This window comes from Eschscholzia californica, unplaced genomic scaffold, assembly GCF_041429995.1.
Source record: "Eschscholzia californica isolate CP2 unplaced genomic scaffold, dmEscCali1.0.p SCAF_3, whole genome shotgun sequence".
In the NCBI taxonomy this organism is placed as follows: domain Eukaryota; kingdom Viridiplantae; phylum Streptophyta; class Magnoliopsida; order Ranunculales; family Papaveraceae; genus Eschscholzia; species Eschscholzia californica.
In genome coordinates, this window is record NW_028238420.1 from 58010613 (window position 1) to 58030507 (window position 19895).

Below are 19895 nucleotides of genomic sequence, written 5' to 3' on the forward strand. Positions count from 1 at the left end.
ACTTGTGCAGCTAATGTGGATAAGTCAAGATTTTTTGCATGTAACAAGATCAAACCCTAGTGTGAAAAGTATGACTTTATTTCTCCCCAAGTTGTCATAATGTTAGCTTGTTTTATTAGTTAATAAACTACAGTGACACAAGTGGTGTACAATTATTCAAGCAGAAATGTTGGATATTTGAAATTGGAAGTGACAGGAATAGATTTATCCTTATTACATGCCAAGTTGAGAGATCCATTGTACTGTATATGATTTCACTACAAAACATATACTAGTATATCTTTTCATATTCTGATTTTGGAAAGGTTTTATGGAGGAAATGATTTGAACCGACGTCCTCCGATTTTGACTTTAGATGGCAATTTGTCCATTGAAGCTAATATGTAGTGGTTCTCTTTTTTTTAGGTCATATTCAGAATCTAACTCGAGGTCTGCATTGACTCAAGTAAAAATTAAATTTTTTTTTTTTTGTTGGACTCGTGTGAGTTGTTGTTGAATGAGATTGATTTTAGGAACCCAGTATGGTTGGGTTTTTAGACAAAATCTCATCTCCTTTGGCCTTCCGAGAGGAAGGTCTATTCTGCCTCCTGAGGGGAAAATCTATATTCTATAGGTGTCCTAATTGGTGGTGATTAGCCTAATTGGTTGTAGTGGTTGTGTCGGTAGTGGTGATTAGGGCAAATGATGGTAGTGGTGGTGGTTTGCGTATTTTTTTTTCTCTCTCTATCGTAATTAAGGGCCGCATATTGGACTGAACCCGTCTAGTAGGTTCACACACACTCGTTTATAAGATGCTACCAATCAGAGTTATGATAATGTTGATTGGTAATGTTGTTATGATTATAATCACTGCATAGGTGGACAGAAAGATTTGAACCTCATTTATGGGATAAAAATTCTTGGAATCCAATTCAAAGTATTCAATTTACTTTTTTTTCTTTTCTTACTCTATTTCTTTGATGGTTATTTAGGTAAACATCTCTATTCATCTCCATCTAAAACTCTCTAACTCTCTAAAACAACACTTTTTTTCTTTATATAAAATCATTTGAGTAGACAATGGATCATACCTCGTCTCTGATGCGAATTTTATCAATTTCTTTAATGATTTTAATTGTTTGTGTCCGGGAGCATATGATAATGAAGTACAAATGTTTGAAGCAAGCACAAAAATAAGTTTTTTTCCAATTGAACCAATCAGTAAATAAATAAAAAATGTTTATGAATAAAAAAAAATTCAAAGAAAAAGTTTCGCGGAGTAAATATTTCTCTATGGTTCTTCCTTTCCCTAAGTTGCTATCAGACACAACTTTAGTTTATGGGTTTGGTTAGCTCGCAGGTTCATTCATTGGATTTCTATTGACGCTCCAGGCCATACAAACGGTAAAGATTATGAATTTAGGATTTAGAGACCAACATAAATGATGGTTATATCATGAACGATACATTTAAAAAAACATACAGAATCAAATTTAAACTCAAAATCAAGAAATAAATTAGAAGTTGTAATTCTCACATGTCTAGAGAAATGAAGGTTAAACTAAACTTCAACATTCTAACATCAACACTTGGTTGCCCAAGTGATTGAAACTGTTGACATAAATCTTAAATCCTGGATGTCCTAGGTCCACCTCCTATGAATTTATAGTTATCGAATTTGGATTATTACAGGTATAAATAATAAGTTTGTCGGGCTTTAGACCTCTTTAATATGTTAGTGGGCTCTGAGAAGCAATCGAAGTGAAAAGAGACTTCTCGGGGCGCGAATATATATTTTTGAAATCGTACCGAGGCGCCTATAGATCCACGAGCTAAGAGCAAAATTTAAAGGCACCTTTAGCCGCTCTCTTAACGATTTATCAAGATCGGAGATTCGGAGGGATATATATTCGCTCAAATAAAATCATCGCGACCTCTTCAGTTGAAACTCTATAAAACCCCAATTAACTTGAAGCTTCCAAGGTTTTGAATTCTCACCGCTAACAAGACTCATCCTTTCTTATAAGAGGTTATTGATTCTAGGGTTTATTGCTTACCCAACGTGGAAATTAGAACCAGTATGTGAATGGAACTAGCAAACAATATGGATGATAATCTAGAAATGTCTGAGGTTGATTTGAGTGATTCTGAATTGGTATCTCATGTTCGTGATGCCCTAAAAGCTGTTTATGAGGTAAAAATCATGTTCATTGTGGTATTCTATTTGGACTACATTTTAGAGATACAGCTAAAATCTTACTGAATTCTGTGATTTAGGGTGATACGGAAAGTTATGATCAGCTGATAATGGTTGTAACCCGTAATGACCGCCTTTCTCCGGACGATGTGGGATTGCTTGTGGTACATTTTGACCATTGCTTCAACTTTTGTAATTAATTATATTTTCAATCTCATTAATTTTCACGTTTGTATTTGTTCGGCTAGACGAGCTTGAAGGCATTGACTGGTGCCGTTGCCTATATTGATAGTTCTCAACACTCGGCTCTTATATCTTCTGTAAGTTTACGAGCAATATATCCTGATTCATGAACATATAACTTGGTAGGAGTTCACTTTGGGAATTATTCTAATTAACAAGTGAATTTCAGATTTTCAGGATGAGTATGTGGAACTACACCCCAGATGTCATGGAAGCGTTGGTGAACCTAATAATACGCTTGGTATTAATTTTAATAGCGGCACACTCTTGTTCTATTTTTTTATTTGATTAGTTGAGTTGTTTGGATCGAGCATGACTGGTTTTCTATATCATGTAGGCTGCTTCAAATGCAAAACTTGTTGACTTGTCTTTGGAAATGCTCATCAGTAATTTCATTCCTCCCGTATCTTTCCTACCTCTGTTAAATCGACCTCGTGGCATTACAAGAAAGGAACAAGTGCTTGATCGGGTGCATGCAGCGCTGAAAAGTATTGCCGAGTTAGTGCCTCTCACACCCTTGAGGTTATCACCAATAATACTTCAAATGATGCCTCGCATTACTCATAAAGAAGCTGTGAGTTTTTGTATCTATCAGTCTTTTTATGGGGTTTTTGTCCGCCCATCTGGTTCATTTCTGCATGTAAATATTTGCACAGTTACTTAGGAGTGATATAGGAGTTGCTATGTAGACTGTTGAGGCACATGCAAACACGACACAAACGTCAACTAGATAAATCTCTCTTAGTCATCCTTCAATGTTTTCAACAAGTAGTATGTCAATCAACTCAATTTTATGATAGCAAAGCCACCAGTCCGCAGTCGGCGATTACATTTTACCTGACGCGTTTGCAGTTTGATTCTTTATATTCAGTGTTCTTATTATCATTAGTATTCATGTTGTAATTGTTATTATAATTATTATACGGTTGGCTAGACTAGTTGATATATGTGAGAGACGATTGCCAACCCCTTGGTCCTTACCATACATTATTTCTTGATTCTGTAAACTGTTAGTGTATTATACAAGAAGTACCCAATTTAAACTTTTTAATTGGGTTTCGTGTAAACTTTTTAGTGTAGTGATGTCATTGGTCTAAATTCTAAAACATGAAGGAAAATACTACAAAAACTTCTGTATATTCAATGATGAAAACTATATCGAGGATCTTCTTTTTTGTTCCAGGCGAACGTGGTATACGTGGAGAACATGTTAAAGCTTGAGAGTAGTCCATTTGGCGAATTTGTTGGAAGCACAATGCTACTTGCAGTGATGGATAGGCTTATACAATTAGATGTAATTACTTTGGTACTATCATTATATAATATAAATGACAAACCCTTATAGTTATTTGAAAATTTACTTTTACATCTTCTAGGTTGAGATATCATGGGATGATATATTGCAGCAGACGTCTACGAAGGGAATTTTTGATATGGAACTAGAAGATGTGGAGGAATTTGACGACTACACAGAGAGAGATGGTAGTGCTGAGGTGCATTTTATCTTCACTTCAGACTTTAATCAATTGATTCTGATCGAACTTTTAACCTGACATCAACCTCAATTATTGTATTTGCCACTTCGGTAATTTGGTACTCTTGAGTCTTGTGAGGGTTAAGGAGTATGTTACGTTGTCTTTTTGAGTTAACAGGAAGAGTGGATGGGGAAGCTATTCATTTAATGGACTCGTCCAAAATATCATGTGCTTATACGGGTAATTCTTTAGGATTGTCAATTTGTTATTTTAAACTAAGGCAAACTGTTGTCTTCATCGTGGACAGGGAAATGTTGTTGCTCAGAAATTGGATAGCTTGATGGTACTCTTATGCGAGCATCTTAAATCATGTGCTGATAGTGGTCGTCTGATTAAGGTATATGGTGTTCCATTCATTTCTTCAATGCATTGAACTAGCCTAAACACCTGAGAAAAACCTTATTTTGTTCACCAACATATTCAGCATAATGCATTAATTATGGTCTACTCTTTCTGACCCTAAATGATGTTTCCCTCTTTCTAATCCCTCGTTTTCTCCTACAATTAGGTGTTTGAAACGCTTGTCCAATCCTTCCGGGTGTCTGTTTTAAATTCATACAAGTCCAAGTTTGCCCAGGTAACTCTTTTCTATTTTTTATCTTCTTAGGTTTAATGTTGATGTGTCTTTTTAATTATTTTTTGCGATGTTTGGAATGAGAATATTATACTGTATGTCCATCTTCTTTAATAATAAATTCGTTATCTTCTTTGTCGCAGTTTGTGGTTTTCTACGCCTGCTCTTTGGATCCTGAAAATTGCGGCGTAAGGTTCGCAATTATGCTTGCAGATATATTTCTTTCTACGTCCAGCCCACCAATTGATAGGTAAACCCATGAAGGTTATAAACTTGTTTGTTAACTCATTGCCTTAATTTCCTAATGGTCAAAGTGCGGAGTACATAAATTGTTCTCCGTATTTCTGTTCATGTTTCCGAGTTGCAGAATGAGTGCGGTTTCTTATCTAGCTAGTTATTTGTCTCGAGCAAAATTCTTGCAGACTTCTGTCATTGCTATCACATTGAAAAGGTTATTTCTCTTGCTTAATTTTGAGCTTCGAGATCCAATTTTATTTTTATGTATCGTTGGAATAAACTGAATTTCCTGAATTTGTTGTTCTTTTTTCTTGTGTTTCTTTTATGTCCTCTCCCTTAGACTGGTAGATTGGTGTCTTGAGTACTGTCAATTACATGATGGTGAAGAGAGAACAATAAATCCTCGTGCCCATAGGATTTTTTATTCTGCGTGTCAGGTAAATTGTTGCGCGACTCTACAATCGATAATGTTATCGTGGAGATATCATAATATTAACCCGTCTATTAATTTTTCATATTTGATGTAACAGGCCATAATGTACGTTCTCTGCTTCCGTATGAAAGCAATGTTGGAGGTTCCTCAGCTTAAATCTCAAATTCTCCAATTTTCCCTCCAGAAAATCTTCCAGCACTCTCTCGATCCGTTGAAGGTGAAATACCAATATCCTGATTATTATTATACCAGTATTCTGTCAGATAAAAGTTTATTATAAACGGTTTTCTTTTTCATTATGATTGATATTATTTATTATTTTTTTCGTGGTATTTGTGCTCTTAATATCGGAATCATCTTTCTTGTTGCAATTCTTGATGTATACTGCTTTTTCTATATTCAAAACAGGTTTGTTTGCCTTCCATTGTGGATGAATTCCTTAGGCAGGCTGAAGCTGCTTCTCTATTTTCTGCGGCAGACCATTTTATTTTCAACAATTTGCTCGAAACGGAATTGTCAAAGGCCTACGGTGGAATTGAAAGACTCGATATGTTCTTCCCTTTTGACCCACTAATGTTGAAAAAATCGGACAGGTTTGCTCTTTTACCCAGACGCCCAACTTTGAAGAACTTACCTATTCTAAAATCTTGTCTATGTTCTGTTCTTTTCGATGAACATAAATGTAGGTAGTGTGCTCGATTTTCTGATCATTTCTTTCCTGTCTTTGTAGATACATTCGACCAAACTTTATTTACTGGGCAATGGTGAGAACTACTTACGATAATGACAGCAGCGATGAAGATGCCGATGAGCCATTTGAGAATGGGTCTAACACTGGATTTTCAGATGATGAAACCATGGGAAGGAGCTTTGACGATCATATTGATCTTGACGAATTTGAAAACACGTTGAACAAAATGTCCATTACACCAAAGTTTTCTTTGAAATATATGGAGGGGGGTAATTTAAAAATGCCAAGAATGCCAGCAAGAATCAGACCTTCAACAAGTCCAGAATCACTGTAATAAGTTTAGCATTTTTTTTCTTAGTCAGATATAGAAGTAAGAAAAAACTTTTCATTTCACCTATGAGAAAGAATGAAGAAAAGTAAATTCAGCCAGTTTTGGAGCAAATAATGGCATCAAATCTTTGAAGGGTATTGAGGTCTTGGTGTACTAGTGTGTTGTAATTAATTTGTTTTTGGCCAAGTAAACTCTCTTTCCTTGTAAAAATTGTGGATTTTTTGTTAGTAGTTCTTGGCTTCTTGCCCTGTTTTCGTCCTCAGTTTATGATTCCCAAGGGTTCATAATTCTTTAGATTCATGATTCCTTCGTCTAAAATAGACCATAAATTTTCTGTACTGACTAATATGAGGCATGTTAAAGAGGTAGATCCTACATTAGAAGAATCTTGTGATTTTGCGAGAGAAACCTCATAGTTACATTTTTCATGAGAGGTTTTGCCAGAGAAACCTATAGGGGGTGGGGGGCCAAAGAGAGACTGTTTTCCACTTGACTGTATGAGTAAATTTGGATTTGAAGTTGAGTTCATGGATGTTGTTTCTCTCTCTCTCTCTCTCTTTCATGGATTAGTGACGATTCTTGGCAATCGAGAGCGTAACAGTAAGAGGGTGAAAAAACGAATTTCCCATGGTCCTACTACTCCTACCAAATTTCCACTGGACCGGTTTGGATCGGTTTGGTTTGATTGGTTCGGTCTATTTTTGCACACCCCTAGTCCTACCATCCTACCAAACAGTGGAAAATCGTTTTCCGCAGGAAAATCGATTTTCGTAGTCTGTTTTCCTGTGTATCAAACGGACCCTAAATTCCTCTTCAACCTTAAATCTTCCTCCTCCTTTTGCTACTCGGCTAGGGTTTTAGAGCAAGAACTTCTAATGGAGGTACTTTTGGGGAAACTTCCTTTTGATCTTGCTTTCCACCCTTCTGATCCTCTTGTTACTGTCGGCCTTATAACTGGACACCTTCACCTGTAAGTTTCAATCACCATTTCTTCTTCTCCTTACTGTAAATTTTTCTGTTTTTTTTTTTGAAATTTCAGTGAACATTGTGGTTTACTATGAAACAGATATCGATATGCTGTGGATACGCAACCTCAAAGGTAGAACCTTTTTCTCCTAGCATCCATTGATTTACTTCTAATTTGGAAACTTGGTGTGATTAGCCCCAGGTTTTAATCAAAATAGCAAAACGTCTGCTTGTAAAATTCCAAGTTTGAAGTGTTAACTTTGTTTACCTAATTGGGTTTATATTTATATGATCTAGGTTGTTCGAAATCAATGCCCACAATGGAGAATCATGTCGAGCAACTCGATTCATCAATGAGGGTCGTGGTAATGCCATTTAACATCTTGTTTAAGATGGTTATGTTTAATTCTGTCGATAAACATTAGAGCTATTTTAATTTAAGAACTTTTTTTCTTTTTGTTTGTAGCAATTTTGACGGGTTCTCCTGATTGTTCAATTCTTGCCACGGATGTGGAGACAGGGAATAGCATTGTTCGTTTTAATGATGCTCATGAGTAAGTTTCCGTTCATTAATTGTGTATTCATGTTATTTGAAATCGGAACCGATATATCCATTGTTATAATAATGTAGGGCTGCTGTGAATCGGTTGGTCAATTTGACAGAAACAACCATTGCTTCAGGAGATGATGATGGCTGTATTAAGGTCTCTTGCCTCAATTTTCCCCGTTTCATTATCAAACTTGAACATTTTTTTACGGGAATCAATCATAAAGAAAATTCAGTTTGTTTGGAATGCTTTGATGCAGAATTTGGGTAGTAGTTTGTTTTTTGCCAATCTTTGTATTTTGAGTTTTGACAGTGTTAAGATACTTTTTACAGGTTTGGGATACACGGCAACAATCTTGCTGCAACACCTTCACTGGTCCTGAAGAGTATATTACAGATATGACTTTTGCGGCTGATGATATGAAACTCTTGGCGACAAGGTACATCATGCTCATTCGCCTAAAGATGAATTGGCGTTTGTTATATCAACATTTAGTATCTCATAGGGAAATCAAAAGAGAATGAAAATATGATCCTTGTTGTTAATCTAATAATGTAAACTTAGTAATATCTACTCTGATAAGTAATAAAAAATTTGTTCCATGATATTGTTCTTCTCTCTGCTTTTATTTCATCACACAATCAGGAAAAAATTTGTTCGATACTTTAATTTCTCTTAAATAGCTACTGAACCCCCGAATTAAAGGGCCAGTTGTAGCTCCTTTTCAGTTGAACATTCTTGCTGTTCTTGTAAACGGGAAGTAGCTTGGGAGGAAATATTCTTAGGTCCATGCCGTGTTATATTTGAAGATCGAAAATAATCATTTTATCTGTTGCTTTTAGTTTTGACGAATTTTCTCTCCCCGTTGTTGTTAAATGCTTAAGATACAACTCTAATATGTTTCTTTTTCATTGTTAAGTGGAGACGGGACTCTTTCTGTTTGCAGTCTCCGAAGAAATAAGGCAAGTTTGTTATTGCTCTGAAGCAATTCAGACAGGATCATCTGTTTATCTTCTTATTCCTTTTTGGCAGAATTTAGATTCTAAATCAATTTGTTCTGTTATGATAGGTCTTAACACAGTCTGAGTTTTCTGAAGATGAACCACTGTCTTGTGTCATAATGAAGGTGACTTCTCCCTCAACTCTTACAAGCTTTAATTCTTTTTCATTTATGCTGCTTATGTCATTATAAATTAGTGTAATACGAGACCCGTTGTGTTTGGAGTCTGTTCTACAACAACATCAACTTCGCATTTGCCCACCCACCATGAAACATTCTTCTTCTTTGAAAACGTTTACTCAACCATGGGGCATAAGAGATTTTGACCGTGAAATATAATTACTAATACCCTGATTGAAGTAGTAAGTAGCCCAAACTTTCTTGAATATGTTGCTATTCTTGGACTTCTAGGAGGGAGATGTCAGATTAAGATTCTCTTGGTTAATCCATTTCGCGCCAATCTATCTCCACTGACTAGTTTTCTTGTGAATCAGAACGGTAGAAAGGTTGTCTGTGGAACACAGAGTGGAGTCTTACTATTATACTCTTGGGGCCATTTTAAGGATTGTAGGTACGTTGCTGTTACTGTTAATAGTCGGAAAATATCTCAGGTTATTTAAGTATTTTATTTATAGGGATGACAATATTACTAGGTTGCTTCTGTTTCTTTAACATCATTTTAAGAATCCTTCTAAAGTTATTGTAATTTTTTTAGTAACATTCTGTCATTCTCTTTGCTTGAACATCCTCCAGTGACCGTTTTACTGGTCTTCAATCGAACTCCGTTGATGCGTTACTCAAGGTGGATAACTTTATGTATAATTTATTTCTGTGGGTTTAGAATCCAATAATTATGATAGGCCAAAATATATAGCTAACATTTGTCTTCATTATACCAGCTTGACGAAGATAGAGTTATTACTGGGTCAGAAAATGGTCTCATCAGGTAAGAAGAGTTCTTTTGCTAGGTCAAATTTTAAAATTACCCGAATATACTGCACGCAGAAAGAACTTGTGATTCAAACAATAAACATGCTTCTATATGAATTTTACTAATCAGTCTCCTTTTCTCCTCTAATGTCATTGTAATAAATGTACAGCTTGGTAGGGATTTTACCCAACAGAGTCATCCAGCCAATTGCTGAACATTCAGAATATCCCGTTGAGCGACTTGGTATGGTTTGAGTTCCATTTTTGTCTATTATTTACATTATCTCTGCTCTGAGTAATGACTGATTTTTGTGCTATCCAAAGTCTAAACCTTCATCCAATTATATCAGTGTTAGTTGTGTTTCAAAATAAGCGTTACTAATACTGACTTTTTCTTTACATGTAGCTTTTTCTCATGATAGAAAATATTTGGGCAGTATTTCCCATGATCAAACATTGAAGGTACCATATCTTTAATATTTAAAACCTTCGGAACTTTAATATTTGTATGTACTTCTTGAGGCTTTTCAACACGTCGTCCTCTACGACGGTTGATTCAGATTATAAAAATTATAAGAGTGCCAAAATTTAAACAATACCGTAAAAGAATCTAGAGATTGTTTCTTTTGAAGGTATAATCTAATGCACAATGAACCCACACATTGGATACATGCTTCGGCTAGACATCTCTTTTGAAGGTATGGATGGTTCAATTGTCATGTCCTTTCTGTGTAGTTATGGGACTTGGATGAACTATTGGATGGTGTTGGAAATGTCACAAATAATCAAGCAGGGGCAACAGCAGACAGTGATGATACTGATGAGGAAATGGATTTGGACGACATGAAACCCCCATCTTCAGGTATGTTCAATTCTTCTCCTTTTTTGAAGGAAATACCTAGACACTTCTTTCCTTGGAACACTAGATACAAGAATTAAATGTGTCAACCTCTGAACTTTAATCACATTCAATTGAGACATGTCGGCAATGTATCCCTGCTGTGTCAAGCTTATCACCATTTAGCCTTGTCCATCCATCGGTCTTATATCCGATACATTAAAGTTATGTATCTCTATGTTTATTTTTCTGTAGGAACCCAGAGGAGAGGACAGCAGAACAACCACACTTCGAGCAATTTCTTCGCAGACTTATAAGTTAGAAATGAATTATAATGCCGCCTCAATTTTGTCACTGTTTTAATCTAAAAGTAATAATTTGGGAGTAAATAATATTATTTAGTATTGAACTACTTTGAAATTGTTATCTGTTGACATGACTTGGTTATATAGTGAGCTTGTTTGTTCGTGTGATGCTCAATATGAGCTTTAGTTTCATAATTATCTTTTCTCTGAGTGTGATCTAAAACTTGGCCAATTTTTGGGTTCATTTGAGTCAGATTATTCAGATTCAGATGGCGAAGGAACACAACCGACCACTTCACGGCAAGAGATGTATGCGTCCCTAGGAAGGTTAATGACTTGTCCTAATTCTCGCAATATTCCCACGGGGGGCCTCAATTTCTTTTCATTACAACATGGTCACAAAATTAGTTGCCTAAGCTTGGGATTAGAATCTAGTTTGATGCAAATATGCACGAAAATTGAAACTTTAATTTTCTTCCAAATAACAAGTGGACTTAATTGGGACGTGACATTCATAAAGAAGATGATGACAGTGGTGTGAAATGACCGTCCGAGAGAGGGTTGATGCAGAGGAAAGTTCGATTCGACAATGTTGCCTATTACCTGTGCGGCACTTGTGCTCAAGACAGGCCTAAGTAGAGCACAAGACAGCCTTTACCTTAAGTTGTCCAAATACTACACGCTGACTCGGGCGACCTACTCAAGTTTCTTGTTGGCAGAATCACGCAAGGAACACTATCTCAAAGTACCTAAGAACTTGCAAGAGAACACTACTCTAGTCCATACTCACGCTTGGTAGAAATGAACTCTCAAGTACAAAACTTGTGAGGTGTCCGCACCTTGGCACGCATCCCAAATCTCTCCCCTCTCAAGTTCACCTTACACTTGGTTACTTGATTCTCAACTTGGTTGCTCACAAATGAGGATCCCTCCTCCTTTCATAGGCCATGAGACACTTTTCAAAAGGTGCTCACATATACAAGGACAATTCTAAACTACTCCACACGCTAGACATAACCAGAGTACTCTAGAACCTTCCGGCTTACTCTAAAGCTCTTCAGGATCTTCTAACATGTTCTTGGATCTTCCAAAATGTTCTGTCATATTCCATAGTTCTTTATAAGATTCTAGAAATTTCCAGACCATCCCGTCCTCTAGAATACTCTAGAATCCTCCACGTAGGAGAGGGTCACATGGGCATATATTTCACACAAATTCATATGCCATAATTTTACCACATGACTTTCTCCCCCACCTAACTCGCAAACGTCTTCGTTGCTAGATTTATCTGTGGCGCCATGCCTTCTCTGATAGGGGTGGGGATCGGTCCGGACAGGCAGAAAATGGACACTAACTCAACCGGTGCCGGCGGAACGGGCACAAGTCCTAAGTGTCCACTCGGACATCTGGACGAAACGAGCGGATATTTCGAATTTTTCTCCAACAAAGTGTCCGTCCGTGACCATTTTGATAGTCGGGCAAATCGGGTATCGATAGGTGGGGGACCGATCACTAATGAACAAATAAAGGAATTTTTATTAGAAATTAAAACTGTATACTAGCTAAATACAAATTTTTAAACTTCCACTTTACAATTCAAAAAGTAAATGAATACAAAATCAAAAGATAATCATTGAGATTTCTCATGGATTACCGATAGATTCTATTCTCCTTCTCATGAATTGCAATCGGTGTATTGTGGATTCTTGAGTTACTAATGAGATTTTGGAAGAGAGATAGACTAGAGAAGTAGAGAGTACGAAGACAAAATTAAGAAAAGTGATTTGTAGGGTTATATATTTTTACTCTTGAAGTCTAACAGTTGTAGCTAACTCTACAAATTTAAAGGCTTAAAATCAATCATATAGGTGGGCGGGTATAACGGGTAGGATAAACGGACGTGTATGGATGGGTTCGGTCGGGCAGACTGTATAAGTAGGCAGACTCGGTCGGATCACCAGGTAAAGGACCTATGCCTGCGTCTATCCTCTTAAGCTCTTTCGGTCGGGCGGGTACGGACCGACTCCGACATCAGACAGTCACAGACCCTTCGGACTCGGACGATCGTGGACGGGTTTCGCTTTTCGAGCCAAAATCCCACCCATATTCTCTGGCGGACCAGCTCCTTGGATTCACCTTCCTGATTGCTTTGACGAAAGTCGTTCCGTATATATTTTTGGTAAATTTGTTGACTCACAATCTATACGTTATTCGTTATAAGGCATTGTTACATCATGAAGATGTGATAAGCACGATAACCGCCTAAGTTAAACTAATAATGAAAGAGGCTTAAAGCCCAACAACATGAAAGAGACCTAAAGTCCGACAAACTTATTACAGTATATTAGGGATACTGAAACCCCCGACTTTTGATAATGCGTTTACTGAAATCCCCGACTTTTATTAGTAATTACTGAAACCCCCGACTTCTGTTAGATTTAACTTTCATATTTTCAATATTACTTTCTTGCCCTCTAACTAAAACCCCCCACCTTTTGATAATCAGATTACTGAAACCCCCGACTTTTCTGACCTTTACTAATTGAGATTACTGAAACCCCCGACTTTTCTGACCTTTACTAATTGAGATTACTGAAACCCCCGACTTTTGAAATGAACGGTGCAACCCAATCCCAATCCATGTTTCCAAACACCCCTAAATATTTTTCTCTGTCAACAATTAGGTTCTTACTTTTCATCACCATTGTAGTAACATAAAATCAAGATATTAGAAAAATCAGAATTATATTTGGCAGTTTGGAGTTGGAAACTTGGATTTTTAGTGAATGTCAATCTCCACTTTCCACCACTCCACTTCATAATTTTTTTTCTCTCTCAATACATAAAGCTTATAAACTTTTGTGTCATTACTGGTTGGAGAAGAAAGACTTTTGATATAAGCGCCCCGATATTGTGTTTAAGACGCCCGCATTTTCTGATCCCCAACAGGTCCGGTTTTAGTAAATGGCCTTTTGGTTATTTCTCTCTCTCTAACAGCATCACACCGTTAAATCTAACAGAAGTAGGACGGAAGTCGGGGGTTTCAGTAATTACTAATAAAAGTCGGGGGTTTCAGTAAACGCATTATCAAAAGTCGGGGGTTTCAGTAAGGCGGCCTTCAATAATTATTCCCAGTATATTATTTATACCTTTAATAATCCAAACTCAATAACCATTGATTCCAGCTCTTCTCATAATCCGGCCTCCCATCTCGAGAATTTTGCAATTTAAGTAGCAGTTACACTATCAACCACTTGGGCAACCAAAGGCTTGGTTGACGAGAAAAAATAATTGGGCAACCAAAGGCTTGGTTGACAAGAAAAAATAACTTTTAGGAAGATAGAAATTGACTCTTGGCCGGTACTCGGGAGGAAACCATCTTGACATTTACACAAACTTAGAAGGTCACTCTGTTCACACAACCGGCCACTTTTCTTTGTTCCAGACAAGAGAGAGAGAGAGAGGAAGATGGGGAGCGGTTTGAGAAGAACAATGGGGAATGTTCGATCTTTCATTGGGAACTCAATGGGAGGTCTAAGAGGAGGATCAAATCTTGCTTCTTGGGTTGTTGCTGGAACTTTAGCTTATTACCTTTGGGTTAAACCTTCTCAAGATCTCAAAAGAGAACAACAAGTAGGTCTCCCTTCCAATTCTTAATTCTCACCACTTTTCACTCATTTCCCACTACTATCTCAATTCTTCTCATTTAGGAGGTTTTCTATTTCTTGGGTCTCACTGTAATTTAATTTCTGGGGATTTATTTGATTTCAGGAAAGAGCTGCTCTTGCTGCTGTTTCAGATCCTCATCGTTATATTGAAAAAAGAAAGCCCATCCCTGATCCACAAGTAATTTCACTTTTACTTTAACAATTTTAACCTGATCCCTCTCTAAATTATGATTCTAGTTTTTAACAATTGAAGTTATTTGGGTAAAACCCCCAATTGTTAACAGGATAATGGATTGATATATGGGAAGGGAAACAAAATCAAGAAACCAGAGGAATAACTTATTTAGATAAAAAAAAAATGTAAGTTGGGTTTTCTTTTATCTTTATAGACAATCTTATACATAATTCTAAATACAACTCTCTAATTTTAGGGCAAACTTGTTACTCTGTGGGTTACTGGATTTTGGGGCACATCCAATATGTTCGACGAATGTATTTGTATTAGTCTAACTCCATTGGTCTTGCACATGTCCTTTGGTATACTGCTTTTGGTTAGTTTAAGTTCAATTGTGATTTATAATGTTCATTCCACTCTAATCGTAAATTTGACTTTCGTTTGTTAATTGTTATACTTGTGATAGACATAACTCATAGCTCATTACTTGTAGTCTTTTTAGTTATCGTAAAATTTTGTGTTTGAGTTTATAAGTTTTATTGCTTGGAAAGGTTCTATTAGTTGTAATGATTTGGATTCTTGAACACGATCTTTATCCTCCACGAAACGAGGATTAGAAACCCAAAGTGTTAGTCAAGTACAAGAAATGTGTTGGAAGACAATTTGATTGGATAAGACATGAGCTAATTTCTAAACTAAGTTCATAGTCAACTAGGTCATAAATTGTGAAGTGAAACTTAGGGGCCGCACTAGGTTGGGTCAAGCAACCTACCGAGCGAAAGTAGAACCTTGGGCTCAGTTTCCGGATGCAAAACTTAGCTTCAGCATGCACTAGGAGTTATAAATCCTACATGGTAAATACTAAACTTGAGCAACCATTCCATCTCGAATGGCTTCCACACGCACATAAACATGCTAATTACAACTATCGAGTTTTACCGACCCACTCTACTTCCCTGATATTTTTTGCTATGTGGGTAACTAGAAAACCCGTCGAAAGACATGCAACTTTTACTCTCTACACATTTACCCACTTGCTCTTTTCTACGCAGTCAGACACTAAAACGCTCTCAGAATCGTGATAAGTTGTATGTCAAAAATCAAAATGCTCGAGATGAATAGGTAAGTTAATAAACAATTCCAAGAATTATCACTTAAAACTCACTTAAAGATGAGAAAGTAATGATATTGAGTACAGAAATTTTAAAATCTACGTACATGGATGATGGAACCATGAAACTTGCTGAATCCAGTTCAAATCTAGCACAAGAAGTTATTGGAAGAGAGGAAGCATTTTGAACATGGATGATAGCAGTATAAGGATGTACGGACTACCTAAGAACATAAATACTCAAGTAGTTACGGTTTCACTTCCTATCTATTTCGCTACTCCTTTATATGGTAGTCGAAGGATATGTATCCACTATCACCTCTTCAATGAATATGCCGCCAAACAATTGAAGCAAAATTAGCTGTCAGACGGCCTCAGTACCTCGAGGTATCAACCCAAGCGTAAACAATCTCAGTAGAGTTCATGTTATAGAAGTACGACCTTAATCCTCACGTAATTAGCCAAGACCTACCTACTCTTATGTTATTCCAGCGGCTGCATAGCGCCCACTGAGGTTGCCCAACTGATGAACACCTTGTACAGTCTAGTCATACCCAGTGATTTTGCAGGAACTGAAATGAGTTAATGATGTCTTATGATCTTCTTACAGTGAGTGATAACAAAGTATTATTGCTTATCCATGCGGGGACTTCACATTAATGGGTAGTTTAGGCGGCATGAAAAATTTCCTTGTTGAGCAATCGAAATTGCTAAATAAACAAAGTTATGTGGTTTTTAGCCAGGATTCGTTGCTCGTGCATTTACAGATATCACTCTGCTATGGATATCTTTCACTTTATGTAATTTGACGATACTTTGTTAACACAAATTTTGTTTTACTTGCAGGTTTATATTATCGATCACTTACGCAACGAATCACACCAGAAGGGGTCGACGTTACTGGAATGGAATCCGTACCCAACCCTAGAATATCTAGTTCTCCCGTTGCGAATCACTAAATACCATTTTTCTAGTTCTATTTTCGATCAATGGGTACTTAGATTTTGTAGCTTATTTACTGAAGTGAAATTCCTGCACTTTCTGCAAGCAAGTCTGAGATGAGTTTTGTTTAGTGAGTGTAAATTAATTTCTGATCCAAATGAGAGATTGGAACTCAATGCAAATAAGTACTATAACTGAAGTACGAACAATGCAAGAAGATGGTAGTCATTGAATTTTGAATAATATACTAAGTAATTTACAGTTCAGTTTGTACTATTTCCAACCTTTCTTTTCTGAATAGATAGTTAATGTTGTGCTTTGTGGTTCTTTATGAATTCACTGGCTATGCCCGTAGCCTACGAGGCAACGACTAGTTCTCCGTAGGTCAAGTGCGTAATCTGGCTTGAGTGCATTAAGGACCCTTTCTGGAAGTAGAGTTTCTTTTGGCCACCGCTTTGGGGAAAGCAAAAAAAATTCGGGAAAGACGGTGGAAAACCAAAAAAACACGATCCAGACGCACCTTATCTCTCAACTCTCTCTTCTCCGGCCAACTTTCTCTCTGGCGGTCGGCCGACGGTCTCTCTCTCCTCTCTCTCTCCTCTCTCTCCTCTCTCTCTCCTCTCTCTCTCTCCTCTCTCTCTCCTCTCTCTTCTCTCTCTCCTCTCTTTCTTCTCTTTCTTCTCTCTCCCTTATCTCTTACTTCTTTGCATCTGGACTCCAACTCCAAACGAGTCTCGCATGGATCTGGAGCCCAGATCCAGGCGAGCTTCGCCTGGTTTTACATACGAGGGTTCCGACGAAGGGGAGTCCCCTTCGTCGGAATTTTGAGAAAAAAAAAGAGAGAGAAGATAAAAGAGAGGGATGAAGAGAAAGAGAGGGAGAAGGATGACCGGAGTTGTTGTCGCCGGAAATAATGGTCGCCGGAGTTGATGTTGGTAAGAAGGAAGATGGTGGAAGAAGACATAAGAAGTGGGTAGTGTTTGGAAGAAACAAAAAAAATTTGTTTCCACCGAAAACTTATTGCCTCAGAAACTTTGCTTCTTTCCCCAAAACACTGGCCTTTCTTTTGGGTCCCTCCAAATTGCGTCTAGTTTTACTTTAACGTGTAGTTGTCAAAACACCTTATTAACCTACAAATTATAATCCTTAAAGCATCTCCAATGGGACACTCAAACTCTAAAACTTAGAGTGTCACTTAGGATTTATAAAGATTTTGTTAAAAAATAAATTCTCTAACGGGACACTCTAGTGGGCACTCTATAATGATGTGGAACATTTATTAATAGGACTCACAAGAGAGACACTCTAAAATTAGAGTGTCTCTTTGAGACTCTCTAAGTGTCATTTTAAAATTCTAACTATTAGAAATCTTTGCTTTTTAACTGCTTTTTATCTTATCTAATTGAAGAGTGACATGTGATTTAAGTAGAGGTATTTTAGAGATCTCCATTAGAGACAAAAAAATTGTTTAGAGTGTCTCTATATTGACACTTAGAGCATCTCCAATGGGACACTCAATCTCTAACACTTAGCGTGCCATAGACTTTTTGGAGTTTTTGTTAAAAAATCAACTCCAATGGAACACTTTATTAGACACTTTAATATGAGGTGGACACATTTATTATAGAGTGTCTAGAGAGAGAAACTCTAAAATGAGAGTGTCTACTTGAGACTCTCTAAGTGTTACTTTTAAGTTTCAACCAATAGAAAATCTTACTTTTCAACTACTTTTTATCTATTGAATTGAAGGACATGTGTATTAAGTATAGACACTTTAGAGATTACCATTGGAGAGCAACAAAAATTAGAGTGTCTCTATATTGACATTTAGGAAAGAGAATTTCTATTGGCCCTTGACAACTAGGACTTTTAAAGTGTTTGTTAGAGTGTCCCGTTGGGGATGCTGTTAGGAAAGAGTCTTCATTGACACTTGACAACTAGACTGTTGGAGCATCTCCAATGGGACACTCAATCTCTAACACTTACGACTGTTAGAGTGCCGCATATGACTTTTTGAAGTTTTTGTTAAAAAATCATCTCCAATGGGACACTTTGTTAGGCACTCTATTATGAGGTGGACATATTTATTATAGAGTGTCTAGAGAGAGAACTCTAAAATGAAAGTGTCTCTTTGAGACTCTCTACGTGTCACTTTAAAATTTAAACCAATAAAAACCTTTTCTTTTCAACTAGTTTTTCCTATTCAATTTAAGAGTGACATGTGTATTAAGTAGAGAGATTTTAGAGATCTCCATTGGAGACATGAAAATTTAGAGTGTCTGCATTGACACTTTAGGAAAAGAGAATCTTTATTTGAAACTTAACAACTTTTAGAGTGTTTGTTTGTTAGAATGCCCCATTAGAGATGCTATTAGAGTGTTTGTTGGAGTGCCCCATTAACATTGGTCGTGAGGGAGTATCACTCCCTTACAACAACATTAACCCTTACAACAAAAAATAATTGGGTTATTTCCCTAATGGCCCCCTACTTTGTAACCAGCTTCCCGCGTGGCCCCCTACTTTACGAAAAATACCCATATGGCCCCCTTCCGTTATAACACCGTTACTCTCTCTCTTCACAATCTTTTCTCTCTCCTCCACATGTTTTCTCTCTCTGCCACCTCGTTAAAACAAGCCACATCATCGTCTTCTCCGACGGGTCGCCGGCCGGCCAAATTCCGGCCGGCGACCTTCAAACTTTTTTTTTTTTCTCTCTCTTCTCTCTCTCTCTAAAAAAAAAAAAAAAATTTTTTTTTTTAGATTCTCTCCTCTCCCTCTCTCTAAACTCCGGCGAAGGGGGTTTCCCTTCGCCGGAGTAGGTCGAAATCGACCTTGAACAGATCTGTTCAAGGTCAGTTCGTGACCTTGAACATATCTGTTCAAGGTCATTTCGCGACCTTGAACAGATCTGTTCAAGGTCACGACGACCTTGAACAGACGACCTTGAACAGATCTGTTCAAGGTCACGACGACCTTGAACAGATCTGTTCAAGGTCACTTCGACCTTGAACAGATCTGTTCAAGGTCGATTTCGACCTACTCCGGCGAAGGGAAACCCCCTTCGCCGGAGTTTAGAGAGAGGGAGAGAATCTAAAAAAAAAAAAAATTTTTTTTTTTAGAGAGAGAGAGAAAAAAAAAAAAAGTTTGAAGGTCGCCGGCCGGAATTTGGCCGGCCGGCGACCCGTCGGAGAA

At 37.2% G+C, this 19895-nt stretch overlaps 3 protein-coding genes across 3 annotated transcripts; all 3 read left to right on the plus strand.

Moving 5' to 3' along the window:
- The first annotated feature begins 564 nt into the window (after window positions 1–564).
- Window positions 565–6482, plus strand: LOC147552415 (uncharacterized). Its single transcript, XM_086672353.1, has 15 exons — window positions 565–2173; window positions 2257–2340; window positions 2425–2496; window positions 2589–2660; window positions 2757–2993; window positions 3603–3713; window positions 3796–3912; window positions 4202–4291; window positions 4463–4531; window positions 4672–4778; window positions 4896–4979; window positions 5106–5202; window positions 5296–5415; window positions 5607–5791; window positions 5929–6482. The coding sequence occupies exons 1-15, from the start codon at window positions 2066–2068 to the stop codon at window positions 6221–6223; spliced, it is 1848 nt and encodes a 615-aa protein (XP_086528479.1). The 5' UTR covers window positions 565–2065; the 3' UTR covers window positions 6224–6482.
- A 249-nt stretch (window positions 6483–6731) lies between these two features.
- LOC147552416 (WD repeat-containing protein 55-like) lies at window positions 6732–10982 on the plus strand. The gene is made up of 15 exons (XM_086672354.1): window positions 6732–7190; window positions 7287–7319; window positions 7484–7551; window positions 7653–7740; window positions 7818–7890; window positions 8067–8173; window positions 8654–8696; window positions 8804–8860; window positions 9229–9305; window positions 9488–9536; window positions 9634–9680; window positions 9835–9908; window positions 10071–10126; window positions 10400–10526; window positions 10758–10982. Exons 1-15 carry the CDS (start codon window positions 6748–6750, stop codon window positions 10817–10819), a joined length of 1404 nt encoding a protein of 467 aa, XP_086528480.1. The 5' UTR covers window positions 6732–6747; the 3' UTR covers window positions 10820–10982.
- Window positions 10983–14066: 3084 nt separating this feature from the next.
- LOC147552417 (subtilisin-like protease) lies at window positions 14067–16969 on the plus strand. Its single transcript, XM_086671113.1, has 4 exons — window positions 14067–14440; window positions 14579–14653; window positions 14760–14835; window positions 16608–16969. The coding sequence occupies exons 1-3, from the start codon at window positions 14276–14278 to the stop codon at window positions 14811–14813; spliced, it is 294 nt and encodes a 97-aa protein (XP_086527239.1). The 5' UTR covers window positions 14067–14275; the 3' UTR covers window positions 14814–14835; window positions 16608–16969.
- The last annotated feature ends 2926 nt before the right edge of the window (window positions 16970–19895 follow it).

Coding starts and splice junctions, on each gene's coding strand:
- LOC147552417 (XM_086671113.1), top strand. CDS start 14,276: ATGGGGAGCGGTTTGAGAAGAACAATGGGGAATGTTCGATCTTTCATT. Junction 14,441..14,578: donor ATCTCAAAAGAGAACAACAA/GTAGGTCTCCCT, acceptor ATTTGATTTCAG/GAAAGAGCTGCTCTTGCTGC. Junction 14,654..14,759: donor AGCCCATCCCTGATCCACAA/GTAATTTCACTT, acceptor AATTGTTAACAG/GATAATGGATTGATATATGG.
- LOC147552416 (XM_086672354.1), top strand. CDS start 6,748: ATGGATGTTGTTTCTCTCTCTCTCTCTCTCTTTCATGGATTAGTGACG. Junction 7,552..7,652: donor ATTCATCAATGAGGGTCGTG/GTAATGCCATTT, acceptor TTTTGTTTGTAG/CAATTTTGACGGGTTCTCCT. Junction 9,909..10,070: donor ATATCCCGTTGAGCGACTTG/GTATGGTTTGAG, acceptor CTTTACATGTAG/CTTTTTCTCATGATAGAAAA.
- LOC147552415 (XM_086672353.1), top strand. CDS start 2,066: ATGGAACTAGCAAACAATATGGATGATAATCTAGAAATGTCTGAGGTT. Junction 2,341..2,424: donor ACGATGTGGGATTGCTTGTG/GTACATTTTGAC, acceptor TTGTTCGGCTAG/ACGAGCTTGAAGGCATTGAC. Junction 4,532..4,671: donor ACAAGTCCAAGTTTGCCCAG/GTAACTCTTTTC, acceptor TCTTTGTCGCAG/TTTGTGGTTTTCTACGCCTG.